Genomic DNA, 20,807 nt, shown 5'->3' on the forward strand with positions numbered 1-20,807 from the left:
ATACCAAGACAACGTTTCAAGTCCCTCCCCAGGCTGGCACATAACATTCTCCAGGACTGGGTATGCTTACCTGGAACGTGTGCGTTTCCTACTATTTCCAGGACTATTACTAATGCGATAAGCTGTTGGAACACTCCTTTCCTCTCTCCGCCTTTCTGGCGTGTGAGCCCTCCTCCTAGGTGACCTTGATCGTGACCTAAGCAGGAAAAAACAGCCAAAAGTTTGTTTTTTGTTACTTATGCTATTTATCTCACTACTTTCATTTCAGTGGAACTGTGCTGTCACCAAACCCACATATAACACCATTCAAATGCCTATTTTATATCAGCATGGAGTGCTTAGTCTCCAAGACTTGTCAGCTGCATGAGAATTTCTAACCCATCTGATACATTTGGGACATAGTTACCCACTGCTTTTCACTTCCAACAGGGGAAGAAGCAGCTCTCTTTGGTACTGTGTGCTAATGTCAACTTCCACATCAGTAGGCAACAAGGTTTTACTTTAGTGCAGACAGTCACCTTTTGTGGCAACAGCATTTGCTAGTGTTGGCATGCACAAGCCCAATTTGGTTTGAAGCCTAGAATTGTCAGGCCTGACCTTGTCGTCCCAAATTAGCAGTACGTTTTCAGAATTGCTGCATCAGAGAGATAAAGAGAAATTTTTGTTTTCAGTGCCTCTCTAACACTGACAAGTCCAGGAAATTTTGTCCCTGATGTTGCAGAATAATCCTAGCACAGCCAGTATTTTCACCTGTGCAAGTGACTAACAACCCATGACCAGCATTGCTTGGCACTACCACTTTGACCTGAAATATTTTTCCTACAGAGACAGAAAGAGAAAGAAAAAGTGAGAGAGAGAGAGAGAGAGAAAGAGAGAGAAAAAGAAAGAGAGAAAACATGCCCAGTTAAGATCAGACATCGGTTTAACAGCTTACGCTTTTTCCTCTGTGATTTGGAACTAAGTAAAACCCGAGCATTTTTTAGTAACCAAATCAATGCAATGGGAAAAATCCTGAAGGACGGAGGGGAGTGGGGGAAGATGGAGAAGGGGGCAAGACAGGGACCCTGCTTGAAAAAAATGAAAGAAAAAAACCAAATCCCCAGTCCTCCCCAAATACTTGGTAGTAATAGTTAGCTTTGGTTCTACTGAACTATATAGTTCTAATCATTTTAGTTCATAATATTTATTTCAAAGCCTTTCCGATTTATGTGTTACAGGTACTTCACTCCATGTACACCAAGCATTCATTTCCTTGAAAACACCTAATTTATGTTGACTAAAAGACAAGCGTTTATGAATCACTGCAGACTCACGCTATATATAATATGTTTGTATTTACACATGCATACACACACACACCTGAGCCATTTCTCTTATACCTATAATAAAACACACCTACTAGGAAAAAAAAAATCACAATGGCAGTTAAGTATTGTAAGTTAACTCCTTTTTCACTTAGAAATCTGATCTTTACCAGGCCTTTCAGAAGGATTAAAAAGGAAAAAAAAAAAAAACCCAAAAATAAAACAGATCATAAAGTTGGGGGTCAGTCAGACACCTTGACATTTTACCAGGATTTCCCTCAAAAGAGCTCCAGCAGTCAAATCTTTTCGTTGTCGAAGCTGACTGATAATTTTCTCGCTCTGTTGCTGCTGCCATTGATGAGCTGCTCAGACTCGGTTCCATGCTCAGTGTCCCTGTGGATGCTGTGAGTCTGTGATACGGAGGCACACACTTCACATTCAGAATAAAATGTGCTAGTTTTGGTATTAACTAGAATCCTGAAAAGGCTCAGTCCCTTAACCAAAAGCTGAACCTTAGTGAAACATGCTTATATGGACCAGCCTAAAAAAAGTCCAAACAATCAGAAAGAAAATGCATTAGCTTCATTTTTTATGAACCGGATATGACTTTTTGGTTCTACAACATTCTTCCAATTACTAATGTTAAGAAGTTTGGCCGTTAACTTCATACAATTAAGAACAGCTTAACAGTTTTACCGTGATACAACAATTATTACTTTAGTTAGACTAATTGTTATTTCATAAGACACTCTATTCCTTTAAATATAGTTAATATCACTTGTGTTTAGAAAGGTCCCAAAAGTTCAAAGCGTTACGAAGCTTGGCATGTCTCATTAAAATATAGGAATAGAAGCTACATGGATAGACACTGCCTCAGCAATAAGAAGATAGATTTGAAAGAAGAAGAGAGATACTTGTTTTTACAAAGAACAGCTATTCTCAAGTCTCTTAAATTTGTGAAATTGAGGCACAGACACACATATGCTTAAGTATTCCACCAAAATTCACTCATAAGTAACCTACTAAAAAAGCATCCCACTACCGATTACTGTTTGTGACTCATTAACTAGATAAACAATGTACGTGGCTTGGCACTATCCTATTACTAAATACTATAGAGAAAAAGGATCAAACTGAATTCTAGACTTTCCAGCTCCATTCTAGTTCAAATTGAACATCCAAAGTTCATCTAACCAAATCACTAAATCATACAATACATGATGAGCTCCTTTACATTCCTTCCTCTCTTATCACACACACGAAACACACTTACATACACACAATACACGATTAATTCAGATCATGTGCTGCAAAGATCCATTTAATGTCAATTTTCATTTTCTATCAACATGGTCATTATCTACACTTACTGTCCACCAACTGTGAAATCTCAAACTTCTCAGCTAGCACACCAGTGACACTACTGTAAAACGCACCATCATCAGACATAATTCAGAACAAATCTGTTATGGTGCTTTAAAGCTAATTAGAAAAAAGGCACGAATGAAGCATTTACTACAAGTGATTGAACAGATACTACAGACTGTTTGTTTCCAAGACAGATTTAACAAGTTTGCCTCATCCTTGGCATTAATTATTAAGTTGTAATAGCTAGTTATCTTCTTGGGACTAATGTAAGCCGCCCTGTAACACCTTATGCACTGCTGGATATGGTTTACTGTTTTCCATGATTTTTGTTTAACTTTAGATCTGTCATATTGGTCCAGAATCGAAACCACAGTATATCAAGAGTTTAAGGGGACTAATTTTGTTACAATAAGTAATATGCATTTACATAGAGGAATTGCTCTTAGCACACTATACGTCACAATAAAACTGATGACCTGCCGGAAAGCAGCTCTGCCGAGAAGGACCTGGGAGTCCTGGCAGACAACAAGTTAACCATGAGCCAGCAACGTGCCCTTGTGGCCAAGAAGGCCAACGGGACCCTGGGCTGCATTAGGCAGAGCGTTGCCAGCAGGTCGAGGGAGGTGATCCTCCCCCTCTACTCGGCCCTGGGGAGGCCACATCTGCAATACTGTGTCCAGTTCTGGGCTCCCCACTACAAGAGACACACGGCACTACTGGAGAGCGTTCAGCAGAGGGCTACTAAGATGATGAAGGGACTGGAGCATCTCTCCTATGAAGAAAGGAGTATGAAATATGTTTGGTTGCACTATCTAGAAAAATGAATACCCAAAACATGCTTTGAACCAATTTGATGCTATCTAAAGACTATTTTTAACTTCAATACTGCTAAAGATGCATCAGAAAATATTTAAAAAATGCCCTAGTACAAAAATTGTCTTACCACCAAAGACTATTTTAAATGAAGAAGAGCCTCTAGACCTTTAACAATTTAAAAGCAAATGACAAATCAGTGATATAAATGATATACACAGAGGCATACTGCAATGTTCATCTGTAGGATTTCTAAACACAAAACCCGTTTTGAAAATAAATACGTATATAAACCAAAGAGTGAGAGCTTGTAAAGAGCATCAAATGTCACTTGTACAAAGACAGCACAGAAACTTACAGTAAAGTTCTATGTTTAACTTCGCTTCCTACATCTCATCGCTATAAACTTGTCACGGTAAAGTTATATACTAACTATGATTTTTAACGTAATATTACTTTTTCAAATAACTTTTACAATTAAATGATAACTACCAAGAGTGTTTTTACACCGAAGCTCTACACATGTCCATACGGAAACCCCACAACATCTAAGGCTTTAAGAATATTTCCTAAATACAAGGCATGTGATGACTGGTCACTATTATACTTTACAGTTCATTTTTCATTAACATTCAATGGCAGATATTCTAATGAGAAATTATGAAACAAGTAGAGCTCCTCTTCTGGATGTCACACTTAAGTGTAATAGTTGAAACAACTTCAAATCCAAAATACATATTTTCAGTGTGCAGATACCTCAAACCTAATAGAAAAGTTACAAAAGTTTGTTTATTAAGAAAAAGATCTTATTATTCTAAGTTACTTCGTTAACAGGTTCTGTAGCAGTAACTACTACAGAAAGGGAAAATTCTAGCTTTTGTTTTTCAGTCCACTCCAGAGGCTAAGTAAAACATCAACAATTGCTCTATATTGAGATTTGGAGGTTATTCTATTCTGTACAAAACGTATAGTCTAAGGTGACAAGAGCTACACCATATAGTATTAGATTGAGACATTCAAATAAAGCAAAGTTACTCAAAATAGGGATATTACAGTTTAATTTAGCACCAATATCCACACAATAAAGATTATCCTCTAAGTCGCATCCAGTAACATCAGGTGAACATCACACATTAACTTCTGCAAACAGTTCAGAACTTTATCTCGGGGCAAATGACTCTTTACACGCTCCATTCAGCAGTAAGCCATAACGTCTAGTGGTTTAGGAATCTTGGAAGGAACACTATTCTAGGTCAAGCTCTGGGAAAACTAAAGAGCAGAGCGATGTGAAAGGTGCCATATTTGAAGGAGACAAGATGATAATTAATGGAAGTAATTTGCTCCGAATTATTATTAAATATATAAATAAATAAAATGGAAAAAATACCCCTCAGCCATATCTTCACAGCTGGGCACCAACTTTACCTTTTGTTTTGAAATCATAAGAAAAGGCATGCATTTTAACTTAGACATTTGAGAGGGAACAGATCTAAGTATCTGGCTAGGTTAGGAACCAGCCTTCCATTCTTGCTTACTTAAAAAAAGTTTTCTGGTTTCAGGAGCAAAAGGTTTAATTTTGGAAGCACAATGAACATGTCAAAACCTAACAGACACTTCCAGTAAAGCTTGACTAACTATCAACACAATTTCTTGTGTAATGTGAAACCATATGGATAATTTTTTAAGGATGCTAATTAGAAAAACAGGGCTAGAAAAAACTACTCCACATTCCCCAACTATAATTCTTGATACAGAAATTTCCCATGACGGAGCTTTCACAATCTGTATTAACTACCTTTACCACTGAGACACTATAAAAAGCTTTCTAGTCTCCCCTTTTATCAATTTAAATCCACTACTTACCGTCCAAACCTCAGGGATTGAAAGTGGAATGGTCTATTCCCCTCTCTCCTGGCATACGAAGCCTCATTTCATCTTCCTTTAGCCTTCCCAATCAGTCACAATTCTAATTCTTCCATCTTTTTCACAGCTCCAGTAATTCTTACTGATCTCCTCTAAGCTTCCTCTAACTGGTACACTTCCTTCTTAAGTATCATTCACAAGGCTGGACACAGTACTCTAGGTGAGGCCTAACTACTGCCATACATAGCCATAACAACAAATTTACTTCCCATCTTACAGATATTATTCCTGTTCATACATCTCAGTACAACTACCTTCTTTGCAACTGTGGAACTTGCCTTCTAGCTGATGATACTTGATCTATCCTGCATAAGACCTGCTTGTCTTTACGGGTTAGATTTTTTTTCTTAGGATATAGAAACTATTTCAAATTAAAGACTATTATAAAGACTATTTCTAATAGTCTTCCCATCAGCTTGTTCTTTATTGGTAAACAACAAAAAAAAGTGTTAAGAGTACCACAGTACTACTACAGTAAACTAATACTGTCACTATATTAAGTAAAAGATTCAGGAAAAAGGCATTAATTAATGTTGAATTACAAGAGGACACTAGGCAGAAGCTTAGGTTTCTCCATATTCTCTTGAAATGTAGATAGGAAGGTAATTCAGATTTCTAACAGGTCTCCTACCGGTTGTAGCAGCTACTACAAGTGTTTTAAATGGTCTGCAAAAGGCTCAAAGGGAACTGGCAACCACCGAGCATTGATGATACTGCCTTGACATCCCAGAATGAATGGGTTTCTGAATTGGAGAGAGAGCCTCAAGAAACCTTGGCTTAAACTGATACTATGAGAACACACAGACAGGCTGAAAGAACAGTCTTTTCCATTCAGCTCTAAGTTTGGTCAAGCTTTAAGATGCGGTGCAAAATACTTTGAAACTTTGTCATACAACTGTTAAATTCTGCTAGCCAGCATCAAGTCTTTTGGACTTGTTGATCAAGGTGTAGGATTCAACACCGATCAAGGAAATATCCAACCAGATTTAATCAGGTGTTGCGCCGATTCATTATGTTAGGGCTATTCTGTGTCTGTTAGCCGATTTCTGCCAGTAGCTATATTCAACATGGCACCAGCAGAACCAAATGTAGACCAGCTAAAAGAATTCAAACCTCTATAAAGGATCAGGTATCTTCTGATCTCCCTAAAGTCAGTGAAAACATATCTTAGTACACACCAAACTGATCCTGCAATTTCTCAGTGCCAGATGCAAACTCATGAGAGATGCAGCATCATCTTTTTCCCATTGAGCTGCATACCCAAGTACTGGTAAGGATCTTCTCACATGATCTTTTATCCTTTTCAAGGTACTAGGGAAGACAATTTCATTCTGTCATCATTACTATGGCATTTCTCCTTGAATTTACCATAAGTCAATAAAACAGTGGACAAATATGCATAACATGGCTTAGATGAAGTGAGTGACATGGGAGCTCTCAGTGAAGATATGGCTTGACAGAGAGTTAATGAGTGATTCACCTGAGGAGACTTTTCCAAGATCTCCTTAGCCCTGAATAGACTTGTACTCATTTCTTAGACAAGGAAAGCTTCATTCATCATCATACACTTTACACACTGGTATGCCCAGAAAAGGAGTATCCCAGAGTATTTTGTAATGTGTCCTAAAACATATGGAGTATTAGGACCGTCAAGGTCAAAGGCAGTCCAATAAGCAGCATGCCAGACTGATCATTTAATCCGTGCACCAAGTCTGTTCATTTAATTTCTTTCATCTCTGAATAGCAGAAATGTCTTCAGCAAAGAATCTTAGTTAACCTAAAAAACGTAGTATAAAAGAACAAGTTCTACAGCATTAACAATTACTAGTCTTAGTGCAGTGAGATACTTTGCTAAACAAACAAACAAAAAATGCATAAGGAAAATATGAGACCAGAAGTTTTGACACATTGCCAAAAAGCGGTAGGAAAGAACTCAGACAGAGCTGAGCTTGCTTTTCTCAGGAATAAGTGTATAAGGTCATAAGCTGGGCCACAAAGATAAAAGGAAAAGAATATACGATTTTGAGTGCATCAGGTAAACCTACAGCACTTGTAGCAAGAATACGCACAAATGATTTGAATTTCAAATTACTTAAACACTGTTCAGATATTCAGCAGCCTGATTCAGAAAACACTACCCCAAGAATATGTACTCCCTACTGACCACAACAACTGCTCTGTTGTTGGGCTTTGAGATGCTCAGATTTACTGACAGTAAACTTTAAAGGTACTGAAACCCAAATGTATTAGATGTGATTAACAGTATTAACAGCAGAATATAATCTTATAATCAGGGAGTTAGTACAATGAATTCCTTCTCCTTAATGATTAAATAGAGAGTTAACTGCGCTGGACTACATTCTTATTTGGTCTCTCCTCAACTTTGCTGTCACCTTTCTTGGTTTCCCGTCATCTTTCTCCTGCCATTCATCCATCTATCTTTTCACATACTACCCAACTGCTTGCTTCCTTTCTGAACTTTGCTGTTTAGCCACCTGGTTCTTTATTTCTTATCTTAATACTGTCTGGTTACTTTACTCCAGCAACAGCCATAGACTTAGGAAGAAGAGAATTTGCTGTTATAATCACACTCCTACGTATTACCATGAGGTATTTCACCGACCAGACTGAAAGAGTGTTTACTGGTGCAAATTTAGCATTATGTAATTAGAAGCCAATGATTATTTTGTTAAAGCTATTTTAAGAGGTTTTTTTTTTTTTTTACATTTAATTATTATTTATTCACTGTCCTAAAAGCAGCTACACCTTTTGTGATGGTCATGAAGAAGCTTATATAATGAAAGTGTAGAAATGTGTTAATTATTACCACATACAAAGCGCTAAAGAATATGTTTGATTTCCAAACCCACCTTGAATGCCTGACAGTTCTATAGGCAGTGGGAAGTGAGTGCTTTGCTTTTGAATGTGATCTCGATCTGGACTTAGACGATGAATGATACTTGGAAGGTGATCGAGATCTTGTCCGAGATCGTTTCTTGTGTTTCTTTCTTTTCTTTTCTTTTTCTTCATCCCTAGGAGGATCTTTGCTTTTGCTTGAAGGCCTTTCTGCTTGTTTAACTTCTAAAGTAGGTAAAGTTCTGACTGCAGTGACAGGACATGGTATACTACTGACGCTCTGCAATCAAACGTAAACAAAAAACACAGTATTCAGTTTTCAAAGATACAAACACATTTTTGATCTGAGAAGGTTTTACACGCATAGACAACACATAAGTATTTCTAGCTCTTTATACCAAACAGAGGGCTAAACTTCTACTCCTGTGCACACCACATAAATGCGCTCTTCCCCTGGCAAAGAAACTTAAGATATCTTGCTCAGTAGTCTTTGCAGCTGTACTAAATTTTCTTTTTGTAGGAATGCTGCATGACAAGTGCAACAGCAAGGAAAATAATACTTACACACTCGTCTTACATTTTTGGACTCTCAAAAGCACATGAGAAACATCTATCTTAAGAAAATAGTTGATTAATGAATAACAACCTACTTCCCATAAATGCTTTAAATCCTCACAGTGCTGCATTATTATTATGTAAAGGTTGTGTATATAAGGCTGACATCTTCAAAACATGCATCTAGTAGTATTTAATGGCAGCCTATACAGTCTCCCAGAAGTACATATGCAAGTTGGGATACACATGCTAAGACTGTCAGCTAAGTTTAAGTTTAGTCAGCTTAAGTAGGACACAGTTCTGAAGTTTACCAAAAAAAAAAAAAAAAAAAAAAAAAAAAAAGAGTAGCACTCAAAAATAAACCTTATCAGATAATGATTCATCTATGTATCCTTTCTATTTAAAAATTGCTAAAGTTGAAAATACAATCAGGAACTATTGACGTAGTTTAAAATCTAAGTTTTAAAGCCACTTTCATCCTTGAACTGTGCTACTTTGATTACAACGTCACAAAAAACAGCAAAGTGAAATAATGTCGATACAAAATACTTCTATACTTTGTAAAATAAATATTTTGCATTTAAAGGGTTGGAAAGATCACAAAATGTTATTAATCTTAAAGATAAATTTGGTCATTGGTCAATTCATACTCAATTAAGCAAAGCAATACTCCAGTAAATCTTCAAATTATCAGTTTGTACCTGACAGAATTCTGCTGAATGCCTTGTTTAGAACAACTCAAGCCAGACACTACAGATATACTCCTTATTTCAAATTCTGTCACTCCTCAAGCTGCCATTTCAAGGCAATTGGAGAAATCTGTTTCCTTCTGTCATAATTTCTGCTCTGCCTGGTCTGACACTTCCACCGTTTGATACAAGGATGCTTACTGTGATCAGAATAGAAACTAATACATTAAAAGGTGAAATAACCAAATTAGAAATTGGTGATCTTTCTCTCTCTTTCTCCCTCTCCTGCTGTGAGGACATCAAGGCAATAGAGTTGACCACATTTGAATAATTGGACATTGGGCTCTCCTCCCAGTATTAGAGAGCCATGATTCTCTTCTGAGCTTTAACTGATAATAGCTATTATAATATTTACAGAAATGGCAAGGAAGCTGTACTAAAAACTCTTTCGCTTCAAGCATTATAAACATTTCATAGCACGAACACTTGAGTTAAATGTAAATGCCTCTCCTATTTCAAAATAACTGGTTTACCAGAGGCCCCTTTCCAATTCCGCCAACTTCACAATCCACATGTAATTCTAGACAGCTCATCTCCAAACCCCAAGATTTCCCAAGAGACTACCACAGCCTACTTTTGTTCCTTGACGATGTTATTCATCTCTTTATACAGTATCTTAGTTTTCCTTTTGAACATTACTGAATATGCAACAGATCAGTTTGCCTTGAAGTAGACACCTCTCCTAGCTTGAGACAAAACAGCTGTAGGCAAAGTAGAGTTAAGAGGGAAACCAAGAGAGAGAAGTAAGAAACAACAGTTTTTAGTGCCCAAGTTCCTTTAGCTGCATAAAATAGAAGCTATCACACCAAAACACCAAACAGGACAGGAAGTTAATAACAGAACACATTAATTTTAGCACAAATGTTGTGGTGCTTTCAGCAATCAGACTGGAGAGCCCCAGATGCTAAGTGTCCCTATACAGGCAGAAAGCATCACATGCTGGAACTGCGGGCTCTCCACATCTTTCAGAACGCTTACAGTAAGGAGGACAGAGCTGTCCCGATATCTCCCTTAAGGGCAGTTGCAGGCTGTCTGCCTGGTCAGATAGAACTGCTTCAGGTGACTGCTGAATCATGTTTGCAAAGCTACAGCACAAGCCATGCAGAAGTGACTTTTCCCCCTCGGTGAACATGTAGGCCTTGAGGCACAAGGTGACAGCTAACACAAAAAAAGAAATCACCTACTGGACCCAGTCTACACTAGGCACCATTGAGATGGGGAGCTGAGACTATAGCTGTCAGGCCGCAATGGCAACATCAGCTGTGAAGAAAAACACCGATTCCCACAGCGGCAACTCCGTTTGCCTTCATGGAAAAAATCACTAGCAAGAGGGTCCGAAACATCCCCTGCGCAGACTGTAGAGCTAACTGAAAGAACGTAATGCCAAGTTGCAAAGCCACATAGTAAAGTTTCTAGGTGCGTAAGTAAAGCTGCTGAATACAAATCTCTGAAAGAATCCACTGTCTTTGTGTCTGTCGAATAAAAGAAGCTGTCTTCGGCTTGTGTTTTTAATAGGTGAAGTTGATCCAGGCAAACTAAAATAGCGGGAACCAGAAACGAAGGAGAGAACGTAGGAAAAAAAAACATCAAAGAAAGCCCCTACGTTGGGAGACTATTAAGCATCTCCAGAAGGCAGAAACTCTGCTTTACCGACCAGACGCCACAAACGCGCAGCCCGAGGGGGTGAACTCTGTTCCAGAGCATATAGCAACGAGCCGGTTACCTGTACAACAAATACACCTGATACACACAAATTAATGTCTGTGAATTGGTGTTTGTTGCATGGATCAGTACGGCTTTATATCTCAAGTTCTCTGAAGAACAAAAACCAAGGCACAGAGCGTTCTTAGTCTCCCCTCCCACCTCCCGTCACGGTTCCTGGTACTTAACGGTGACTCTCATCCCTTCCCCCCCCCCACCAACTTCCCCCCACCTGCGCAATGCCACATTAGAATGCAATTTTTTATTAAAGTGTTTGTCTTTTCTTAAGGGGGGAAAAAAAAAAAAGATAAAGAAACCCCTCTCCACAAAGGGCCTCCTTCCATGCCAAACAGAACAAAGATGTAAAAACTGTATCGTAAAAACAAACAAACAAAAAAAACTTAAGAAATGGATGATTTTGAAAGACTGTTTCCCCTAAACCTTTTCTTTAAATATTTGTCATAAAATATTCATTAGACAATTAAATTTTGCTCATAAATCAATGATTTTTTTAAAAAATAAATTATATGCAAACATAAAATTATATGCAACTTGCACATGTTTATCATTCTATGGATGCATACAGTAATACCTGGGGTCCACTGCTAAAAAAATAGGGTCAACTACAGCAGTAAGATATACATGATCTATACTAGTTGATAACCCTCTTATGCTTGGCAAAGCTTGGATAGCATCTTATTTTTAAACCTGCATTATGAATTTCTATTTTGCTTGTAAATATACTACCCTCTGCAGAAAAAAAAATATTGTTATACACAGAACAAAAGTAAGGAGAAATCATCTAACAAAGAGAACAAAAAATTCCAGATCTTCAGAACTGAAAAGATGAAAGAAGCAAGAGAAGTATTACCTTGTGCTATAGATTCTTTATATTCAAAAGGTACAAAGGCAGATGACATTTGGGACAAGGCATTAAAACAGAATTACTTTCAAATTACATGCTTGTCAATTTTTACAGCACTATGATTGTGAATTCTCTCCTTGTTTAAATTGGATGGTAACAGTTATGCAGTTAGCAGTTCAGGTATAACTAACTGTCTTTTATACGCAGATCAAGGTACCCATCACCCATAAAGCATTTCTGACACAGTACACAATGAGAGATTAGCATAACAGTTTGTATTAGAAACCCAGCAAACACATTATTAGGGAAAGCATGGCTAGCATACAAAAAAAAATTACTGTACTACAAATGCAAAACAGCTGTCATTATGTCAAGTAACTACTTTAAAGAAGTCAAAAACACTGCACTACAGGGAGTATACGAAGCCTTGTCTGGCCAACCACCAGTGCTGACCCCTTCTACTTTTGTCAGGTATTACCTGCACCAGTAGATCCTGGGAGACATCATATCATTTAAATAATTGTAATGGTCACTTAAGACCAGTTTCGTTGAATAGGCCTCCATAGGCCTATTACTAAACCTCTTTGCAGTAAGTAATGATTTAGCAGGTTAGGTTTTTCCTTCTGCAAGCTATCTATAACCTACTACAGTTATCAAATACTGTTAATAAAAACATTAAGCAAACGTTCACAAGCAAGGCATCAAACCATGCCAGCTTTCCTCCCATGAGGCTTGGCTACAAAAAACTGGAGAAGCACTGGTCCACAGATTCTTTTCGTTCTACCTATTGCTCCCAGACACATCTAAAAACAATATCGTTCATGTTGACAGGGCTGGGAAGGATCAGAGCTTTTAGTTGGCATATGAGTAGTCAAACATCATTTTAACCATGCAAAAAGGTGGTCAGCATTGTGTACTGTATGTATCTTACAAGTGTGATACTTGTATTCAGAATTCAAGTCATGTGACTAGTCAGCATTATTTTATTAAATTGAAAAAACTGCAAAAGAAACAAAAGCAACCAACCCTCTCTCCCCATTCCCATCTTAACATGGGCTCTCCCAATGTTTAACCCTACTTAAGGTTTTGGTTCAAAATAAATAAGAGTCATATTTTGGAATAAGCTTTGAATTTCAGAATACAAAACGGTTTAGAAGAAATGCAATTTTTTTGTTTGCTCGTTTAAAAAGCTCTTCAATCCAGCACTCCAAACGATCAGTACTCCAATTCTGCATATCTATATTGCAGTCCTTAAAACTAAAGTTGTTCCCTATCATAAGCCAATGAACCTGTGTTTGTGGAGCATGGATAGATTGCAACTAATAGATGTGTTAGGTGGCTCGCTACAAAAGTGTCTATGTGAATTGTGCATGAAAACCCAAAAAGTGAACTGCTGCAGAGTTACCTTTAACTCAAGACTTCAAAAAAAAAAAAAAAAAAAAAAAAAAAAAAAAAAAAGCAGAGATTCCGCTAGCTACAGCACTACTAGAAGCTGATCCCTTTTGGGGTCTGAGCCCTTGGTCACTGTGACCAAACTCAAACATTTTTCAAGTATTGGTCTGATGTATAATTGTACCGCTGGAATGCATGCCAGTACGGTGAAGAGCCATTTCTGAAAAGCTGTGCTGCTTCATTGCTTAAGCTGATCTTTCAGCTTTCTGTTCCTCTTGCTTGATTTTACTTTAAGAAAAAACAGGAAACCATATAAAAGGAGGAATTTAGCTACAGAAAAAAGCAGATTTGACTATTTTAATGATCCAGGTAAAGGCAAAAAGCATAAAAGTGCTTTTATGGTGTCAACTGTCCTCTATATGCAGTTAATAGAATCAACTTTGTTCTAAGGTATAACATAAAGTCAGTAACAGCATTTCTTTTAAGAAACATTTGGTATCAGGAAAATGACAGAGGTAAAAAAGCTTTGCTCTTCTAATGCATTTCTACATAGTGTGATAAGCAAGCCTTCCGCAGAACTCAGGCAGTGTATACACATATAAATAGCATTACCAGTTTTTACATAGTTATTAGGCAAAAGCAATGGGAATTATGCATCTCCCAAGGAAATTTTCAATTCCTTTTCATGCTTTATTATACATCTCAGTTATTACTCCAATTTCTGAAATGGATTTTAAACTACAAAAAAACACATTCTACTACATTTCCCTTATGACCACTATATATCAATCTGTTTCCTGGACTCTTTGCTGGGTGGTGCTTCCCCGAAAGGGGAACCAAATATATTAAATGACATTTTTCGTGGACTTTTAAAAATAATTATTTTATTTTTCCTCATTTTGTGAGATTTCCCTAATTAATTCCACTGACCAAATCGTAAAACTAGTTTTTCAACTATCGCTAGGTGCAGTTCTTGATTCTAGCAGTGTTTGTCATTCTGATTACATCTCAACTTGTTGATAAACTGATTGCGTATCAAGACCTATAGCCTTGGCAATAAAAATAGATAAATACTTTTTAAAACATGCACCATATCGGATTTGCCGAGTCACCTAATTACAGAACAAACAGACCTGATACAAAGAGGCTCTCTAGCCACTGTCATAAAAGCATGAACAAAATAAAAGAAAAACAAACAAAAATCCAAACCCACACCATGTATTTATGTATAAATTGATTTGGGTATCGTGATGAAGCTTACTGGATTCTGAGTGTATACACAACAGTACTGTGGTTAACAAAACCACAATATGCTTCCATTTATTTTTTGCCCCGAAAAATTCTTCGGGGCGAGAGTTTCTACAGTAGACAGATTACGTATCTGAACGTTATGCAGATGGCAGAACTTTCAAATACGGCAAAGCCAAACTGGTGACTTGCTATCCAAAGACATCACTTGAAAAACAACCATATTTCAAGCTAAGCTAAAATGAAAATAAGTATACACATACATACCTGTTTACATATAGAACATAAATGAGAGAGCATGGTACCAGGAATATTTTGTTTCCCAAGACTTTATGGCATTTTAGTCTGTTCATTCACACAGTACTGGTATTCTCAATATAAATGTCAATCTCATTTTAAAAAGAAAGGTCACATTCATGACATTTAAATATATATTTGAAGTTTTAAATAAAATTACTTATCAAGAAAGCATTTCCACACCATTTCTACCAGTAAGAAGTGGTGAAACTGGTTGATTTGAAAGTCTGCAACTGTACTTATGCGGGACATAGCAAAAAAATTTTTTAGCAACTGAGTTTCCTGGAAGTAGGATTAGGGTAAGGTTTTTTTGCTGAAAATTTGACTTCTTAGAAGAAGTTCAAACGTGAGTAGGGACACTTACCTGCTCTTCTGAAAAAGTGACCACTGTTTACTGAAGTTACGATTATTGCAGACATCCTTTTAATAAATATCAAAAGTATCTTAGCTTAAGAACGTATAGGTCCTTGACAAAACTCCTGGAGAAGGATAGCAGAACCAAAAGTTTGGGAAATTTTGCGCTATTATTGTATGTATTGAAGGGTGAACACAAACAGAACTGGAAAAGAAGTACATATACCAATCATAGGGAAAAAACTGTTAGCAGTTAGCAGTGAGAATCCTAAACAGGATCTTTTTAGGATGTGTCCACACTCAATTCACAAACCTGCTACTCTGTGCTGATATGGATCACCCAAAACACAAATATCTCTCTTTCAATTGCCTGTTCTCCTAAAACTTTTTGAGGTATAATCCACAACTTATTTGGAAAAAAAAAAACAAAAAACAAAAAAACCACACCCCCACAAACAATTGGGGAATGAATTATTTGTTATGTACTGGAATTCTTTTCTTAGCACTGTGGGAAAGGAAATGATGGAAAGCCACATCATTCATTCTTCTACCAGTCTGCCACAAGTGAATCAATACTTGTGATTTTCAGCCAGAGTCCAGAGATGAAAGTTTACTTGATCAGTGGAATGAGAAACAGCTTGCTAGCTTTTCTGGGAGTGACATCATTTCCAGGACTAGGAAACTGAGGTTCTACTTCCCAAAGATATTTGTCTTTGCAGTTTGCACAGAAGGTCTGACTGCAGCATATATCAACACAAATAAGAAATTTCATTTGGCTTGTGTAGAACCCAACAACAAAATCCTAAGGTGCATGAATTTCAGGCCCTGAGAATACAGACTGCGTTTCAGGAAACCTTACATAATCCACACCAAAGCCCATTCCTACTTTGTCCACCTGCTGTTTACAGCTATGGCAGTGAATATGCAATTCTAAGGTGACTTTGTTGAAAATGGATTTTGACAGAGTTTTTCTTCCTCTAGGAATAGAGATTGTCTGGACTTGTTGGAGGTGCTGGTGCAGGTACAGACAACCTCCATCACTAACTTTTTAGCAAGCGTTCATGAAGTTACTTTGGATTGGGATACACTTAAGACAAAACAATGCTTAGGCTGAAGAAAAGGAGTGACACTACTGGAAGTAAAACTATCACTTCATAACCTAGGACATGCACTATACCGGCAGAAAGAGAAACTAGCTAGAAGAGAGAAGGAAGAAAAAAACAAGTAGGAATCTATGCTACTCTCCTCCATAGAAAGGGAAGAAGTCAAGTAAATATGAACTTAAATGGAAAATTTACAACATAAAGTGGAAAACGACTCTTGGATAGAGAATGCAGCTCTGCTGTCAAAACCTGCTGATGAAGAGAAAAGCTTCAGTACAGAGCTATGATGTGTGAACCAAACAATACTAGAAGGACTTTACATACATAATAAATGGAAATCCCTCATTTAGGCTTTCAAATTTGTAGTTATTTTGTTGAAATCAGAAAAGTTTTGTGTGAAACGCATTATTTCTTCGCTATTGCAAACAGCAATTTCCATTTATTTGTAGGAAAAGAGCAAACCCGTGGCTTTGATGAATACAAGTTTTTAAGAGTTTAATTTTGTATTTCATCAAAAAATTGCAAAAAAAGCATTCCTAGAAAATGAATGTCTTCATCAGTTAGAGAAGAGAGACAAAGAATACAGTACTTGTATGATTTCTACCTCTGCCAGCTTTCAACAACAAGCTGGAAATGATTAATTCCCGAAACATCACCTCTCAATCTGTTTATAGTGGTCTTTAAGACATCAATAAAAATCACAAATACACTGTTGAAATAAACTGTTCACTGGAGTACAATGATGGAAGTGTTTCATCAGATTCACTATTCCTAGAGTCTGTTCAACAGGGATGAAGCGCACAATTGAAAATATCATCCTCTACCACAGAAACAGTTAAGACCTTGACTATAGCTTTGTCTACATTACTGTAGACCACAAACTTACAATATGAGTTTTTCTGTAGCTTGTACTTTTGAGATTAACTTCTTGCAGAGATGTCATTTACCTCTTCTTTACAGCACAAGTACAGGTATCTGACTCTGTGTTTAACTCGCACATTACCAGCTGCTGGCTTTTGTGAAGGCTCACCACTTCTATCCTAATGGAACTAATGGAATTCCTAAAAGTATTAATGAACTAACTTGTACCAGGACCAGAAACCAAACTTAAAAATAAAATCCACATACACATTCCTTACTAAGATACGACCAAAGTGAAAAGGAAGTAAGCTAGCAAAGTTTTTCTTAACAACTGTAGCCCTCTGTAACTGCTGAGAAGTACTATATATTTACAGCCATTATTTTATAAATTCTAAATTATTAGCTAAAGATGATTCTGTATTACCACCTACGGTATGCAGAGAGAGAGAGAGAAAAAGAGAAAAAGAAAGAGAGAGGGAAAGCAAAGCAGTTACTTATATACTACAGCTATATACCTGCTTCAGTCATGACAACACCAACCTATTGATTTTTATACAACGAACTACTAGAAAAATCATGGATGTTGTAAAATAAAACTAAAAAACTTCTACAACTTAAGTTACATGTCTCTCAGCCCAAGATTCCTCTTTAAGCTCGCCTACTCAAAAATTGTAAGTTTTATAAAGCAGATGAAGAGGCTCTAGCCAAAGACATATTGTAATTACAACTACTGATCAATAGACTGACTGGTAATAGATCTATCCACCGCAGAAGATAATGCCAACTAACTGTTTACAAGTTACTGTTATAAATTCTTCTCACTGTACACTGGATTACTAGAAAATTCTTAATTTCCTTTGGAAACAATAGTCCAAACAGCCAGACATTATCAGCAACTCCACTATCTCTCTAGAACCAGACATAAAATTGTCATCAGCATTCATGGTTACTTTTAGATTTGGCCTAAGAGTGCAATATCGTGATGACCCACTCAGAACGGAGCTGCTGAAATCCCCAACTTGACATTATCCTATGGTAATATCTGATAGAGCTCACTATCCAAACACTGAAAACAGGTGTGAACAGACAGGAACATTACAGATGCAGAAGAAAGGTGGAAAACTGTCCGGCTCTGCCACATGATTATTTCTACGCTAGGGTTCCAGAAAGCAGCAAGGGGTACAAATTTCTAATATCTGTCACTCTTGCTCTCAAAAATTGAAAGTAGTACAGGAATATGACATTCCAAATTGATTCGCTACACATAGATAGCTGCTTCAACTGTCCAAAAACAGAGATTCTGCTGAACAAACTCTGGGGATTAGATCATTTCATCATCAAGTAGGCACAGGCATCCCTGTGGAAGTCAACTAAAAGAATTATTAGTCCTCTTAGTTCTTTCACTGTGAATTTTTTGTTTTGACTCTTTCTTGACTATCTCTGCAGCGGGTAACATGCATATGTACACCTCTTTGTATCTTGTTCCACTATCCGTAAAATTTAGAATTTTATTTTTAAACCATATCCTTACACTAAAATGAAATCTTTACAACTCCCATACTAAACTGAAGCCTAAAGGACAGAAAAAATATCCTAGCACTGTAAGCTTTTAAAAAGTTTACATTACTCATCTAACAACGGTGACAAAGAACAACCATTACACAGCCCAGTTTTCTCCCACCTGTGTATTTACCTTCTTGATTAACGATGTCCCAGCTGGAAGCTTTAAACTGTATGGACCAATTCACTAACTACTCACTTCAGTTTTATGCCAGGGTAATTATGAAATTACACAATAAAATCTGAGAGAACAGTAGCAAAGTAAGTCTTAATGTTCAGTTGCCTGTGAACCGTTTTTAAACTTGAAGATGTCTACTCACACCAAAATACACATTAAAAAACGTTAAAACAGCTATCCAAACAATCTTCAAAGCATTCTAATTCATGGACCAGTAGTGTAGATGTAACTTGCAAGATTGTTTTACTTCCTATAACTGACCTCTTTATCATGCATCATATTTCTCTACCAATTCTAGAACTAACAGATATGAGAAATACCTGAAAAATAGATAACTGAAAAAGATTAACAGTTTTCTAAATTCAAATTTCTCTCCATTGGCAAAAGCTTCTATCTCTTCAGTCAACTTCATAAAACACTGTCAGACTCACATTCCATAGATAAGTTTACTGCTAGCTTTATGGTTAAAAAAAAAAAAAAAAATTACTTCCTACTTACCTCGATATTGAAGGAATTCTCTTCAATCTTCTCAACCTCTGCTTCTGCCAGAGGATTTTTCAGGGTCTGCAAGAACAGCGCAGCTTTCCTTTTACGTTCTGCTTGTAGTTGCTTTTCTTTTGATTCTTTGGAGGCCTGTGCAAGCTTCTCTCTTGCTGCAGCGGCTAGTCTATCCTCTAGCTTCTGTTTTGCTGAGACACAATTAAACATTAAGTTCACAGTGAATTACAGCTGAGCAACTTAAGTTTCCTTAAAAACACACCTCTCCCCTCAAATCCTCACAAGTCTTTCCATTATGTCCATTTAAAGACATAATAAGGACATATCAGCTTGAAGTTACAAAATTCCAGTCATCTTAATTTGAAGACATATCATTTGTTTGATGATAAGCATTAACCGCTAAATAGTTTACAACAATCATCTGTCATTAACTGAAAGGTCACACTGATATTCACTAGTGAAAGGACAAAAACGTATCCTTAAATATGTGCTTCCTGCTCACTTAGCACAAGCACAACAAATAAAAACAGGTGTTTTATCTCACGAAAATTTCAAATACCGCATGTTGAACCAAATGCATTGTGCAATAGTTATCTTCTCTCCAGAAGATATGAGAAAATTTTAAGGCATGACAACAGTAATCTCAGTTCTACATCTACATTTTGACATCATTAGCTATATAATGGTCTAGCCATTGTTCTCACTATTTTCAACTGAATGCAGTAATACTTCAAATATTCATATATTTAACAAAATCTGAATCAGTCCCTTCAAGAAAGATAGGGTTTTACAGTAATGCATAAATCCCCAAAAGTTTAACCCCCAAACAAATTGCAAGCAGTAAACGTCATTCCCGGATTTAAACTTTGATTTCTTAATGTTGGCAATTCCATAAAAAAAAATTCCCCATATAGCATATGTAGGACTTAACAGTCTCCCTGAATGCATCAAAATGGAAGAACTATAAATGGAGTAAAAAAGTTTCATCATCATCAGCTGAAGTTAAGATGGGAATGTGATTGCAGAAAAGGGAACACAATTACTATTTATAGCTTGCGAAACAAGTTCTGATGTACAATAACATTATTGTTTAGATTTACATTGAAAAAATTTATTTGGAAAATTATTAGTTTCTAAATAAAAATATGTACTAGTGATCTTTTTATGTACATAAAAGCAAAT

The 20,807-nt window shown here is 36.8% G+C and overlaps 1 protein-coding gene across 7 annotated transcripts in view; it reads right to left on the reverse strand.

The window, feature by feature from the left end:
- Positions 1-20,807, reverse strand: part of SFSWAP (splicing factor SWAP) — a 54,781-nt gene that overhangs the window by 7,483 nt on the left and 26,491 nt on the right. For 5 of the 7 annotated variants that reach the window (XM_009666673.2, XM_009666679.2, XM_009666677.2 and 2 more), the window contains 4 exons: positions 19,626-19,816; positions 8,279-8,544; positions 1,559-1,714; positions 71-196 (listed from right to left, as the gene is read on the reverse strand). In XM_009666673.2, coding sequence (XP_009664968.1) covers positions 71-196; positions 1,559-1,714; positions 8,279-8,544; positions 19,626-19,816 — 739 coding nt within the window. The remainder of the gene's footprint in view (positions 1-70; positions 197-1,558; positions 1,715-8,278; positions 8,545-19,625; positions 19,817-20,807) is intronic. The other 2 variants (XM_009666675.2, XM_009666676.2) reach the window with 2 other exon arrangements.

Source organism: Struthio camelus, chromosome 17 (genome assembly GCF_040807025.1).
Source record: "Struthio camelus isolate bStrCam1 chromosome 17, bStrCam1.hap1, whole genome shotgun sequence".
Lineage (NCBI taxonomy): Eukaryota > Metazoa > Chordata > Aves > Struthioniformes > Struthionidae > Struthio > Struthio camelus.